This window comes from Crocodylus porosus, unplaced genomic scaffold (assembly GCF_001723895.1).
Source record: "Crocodylus porosus isolate Cpor-Errol unplaced genomic scaffold, CroPor_comp1, whole genome shotgun sequence".
Classification (NCBI taxonomy): domain Eukaryota; kingdom Metazoa; phylum Chordata; order Crocodylia; family Crocodylidae; genus Crocodylus; species Crocodylus porosus.
Genome location: NW_017728909.1, coordinates 75,655,607 through 75,656,707, shown reverse-complemented (window position 1 = coordinate 75,656,707; position 1,101 = coordinate 75,655,607). Strand labels below are relative to the sequence as shown.

The window sequence follows — 1,101 nt, the reverse complement described above, 5'->3', positions numbered from 1 at the left end:
GGCGCGTAGTGCGGCGCCGCGTGGTACTGCCTGCACGCGCCGGCATGGCTGGGGGGCGGCAGCTCGCTCACGCTCAGCTGGCTGCCCTGGCGGGACGAGGCGGCGGAGGACGAGAGGGGCGAGGAGTGCGTGCGGAAGGCGCCCGACAGCGGCGAGGAAGTGCGGAGCAGCAGCGGCAGGTTGTCCCCCGCCGCCGCCCCGTAGTAGGCGCAGCTGTTGCACTGCACGCACGGGCTGTGCGGCGCCGCGCCCGCCTTGTCCGGGCCCTGCGGCGGCGGCGGCGGCTGCTCGGCGCCGAAGCCCGGCGAGAAGTGCCGCGGGGTGTCCATGTCCGCGCTGTTAAAGCCGCAGGACGATCCGGCACTGCTGCGCCCTGCGCAATGCGTGACGCTGGGCGGCGGAGAGTCCTGCTGCCGCTGCCACCAAGGGCCCATCCCGGCTCCCGTAGAATCCAGCCGCCGCGTCCCATTGGTCGGGCGGACCCAAACAACGGGCATCACGTCACCTGGCGGGAGGGGGGGAAGCGCTGCGGCGTGAGGGGGTGGAGGGAAGGAGGATCCCGCCAGCAGCTGCCCGCGGCCTTGCACCACCCCCGCCCCGGGTAGCACCTGCCCGGCAGGTAAGGTCCCGGCCCAATTTCTCGCCCCTGCCCGCCAACCTGCAGTGGCATATGCGGGTGCAGTCCCCCCTGCGCCCTTGCCCTGAACGAGGAGCTGGGGTGGGGGGCTCCCGCTCCCGCCAAGCCATGGGGAAGGGGAAGCCCTCGGCATCCCCGCGCCGGGCTGCCCAGGGAGGGAGGGGCAGGAGTGGGGAAGCCCGGCGCGGGGGAAGCCCGGCCGGGCCCTGGGGTTTTCCCGCCGCAGCCCGCGCGCGGGGCTCACATTTCCGTTTCTTCCGAAACATCCTGCGCGGCCGCGCCCCGCCGCTCCCCGGCCCTGCCTTCAGCCGCGCTTCGGGGCGGCCGCTGTCCTTCGCCTCCCGTCCGGGACACCCGAGCCCTGCAAGACAGGCACAGAACGGGGTAGCGCGGGGCACGGCCTGCCCTCCGCCTGCCTCGGCCGGGAGATCACCCAATGCTTGGCCAGGGGTGCTGGAGCCGGC

The 1,101-nt window shown here is 74.4% G+C and overlaps 1 protein-coding gene across 1 annotated transcript in view; it reads right to left on the bottom strand.

Moving 5' to 3' along the window:
* The window catches only part of KCNN2 (potassium calcium-activated channel subfamily N member 2), a 121,277-nt gene extending 120,664 nt beyond the window's left edge, over nt 1–613 (bottom strand). The window contains exon 1 of the mRNA XM_019531723.1: nt 4–613. Coding sequence (XP_019387268.1) covers nt 4–497 — 494 coding nt within the window. The 5' untranslated portion in view covers nt 498–613. The remainder of the gene's footprint in view (nt 1–3) is intronic.
* Nucleotides 614–1,101: the final 488 nt, after the last annotated feature.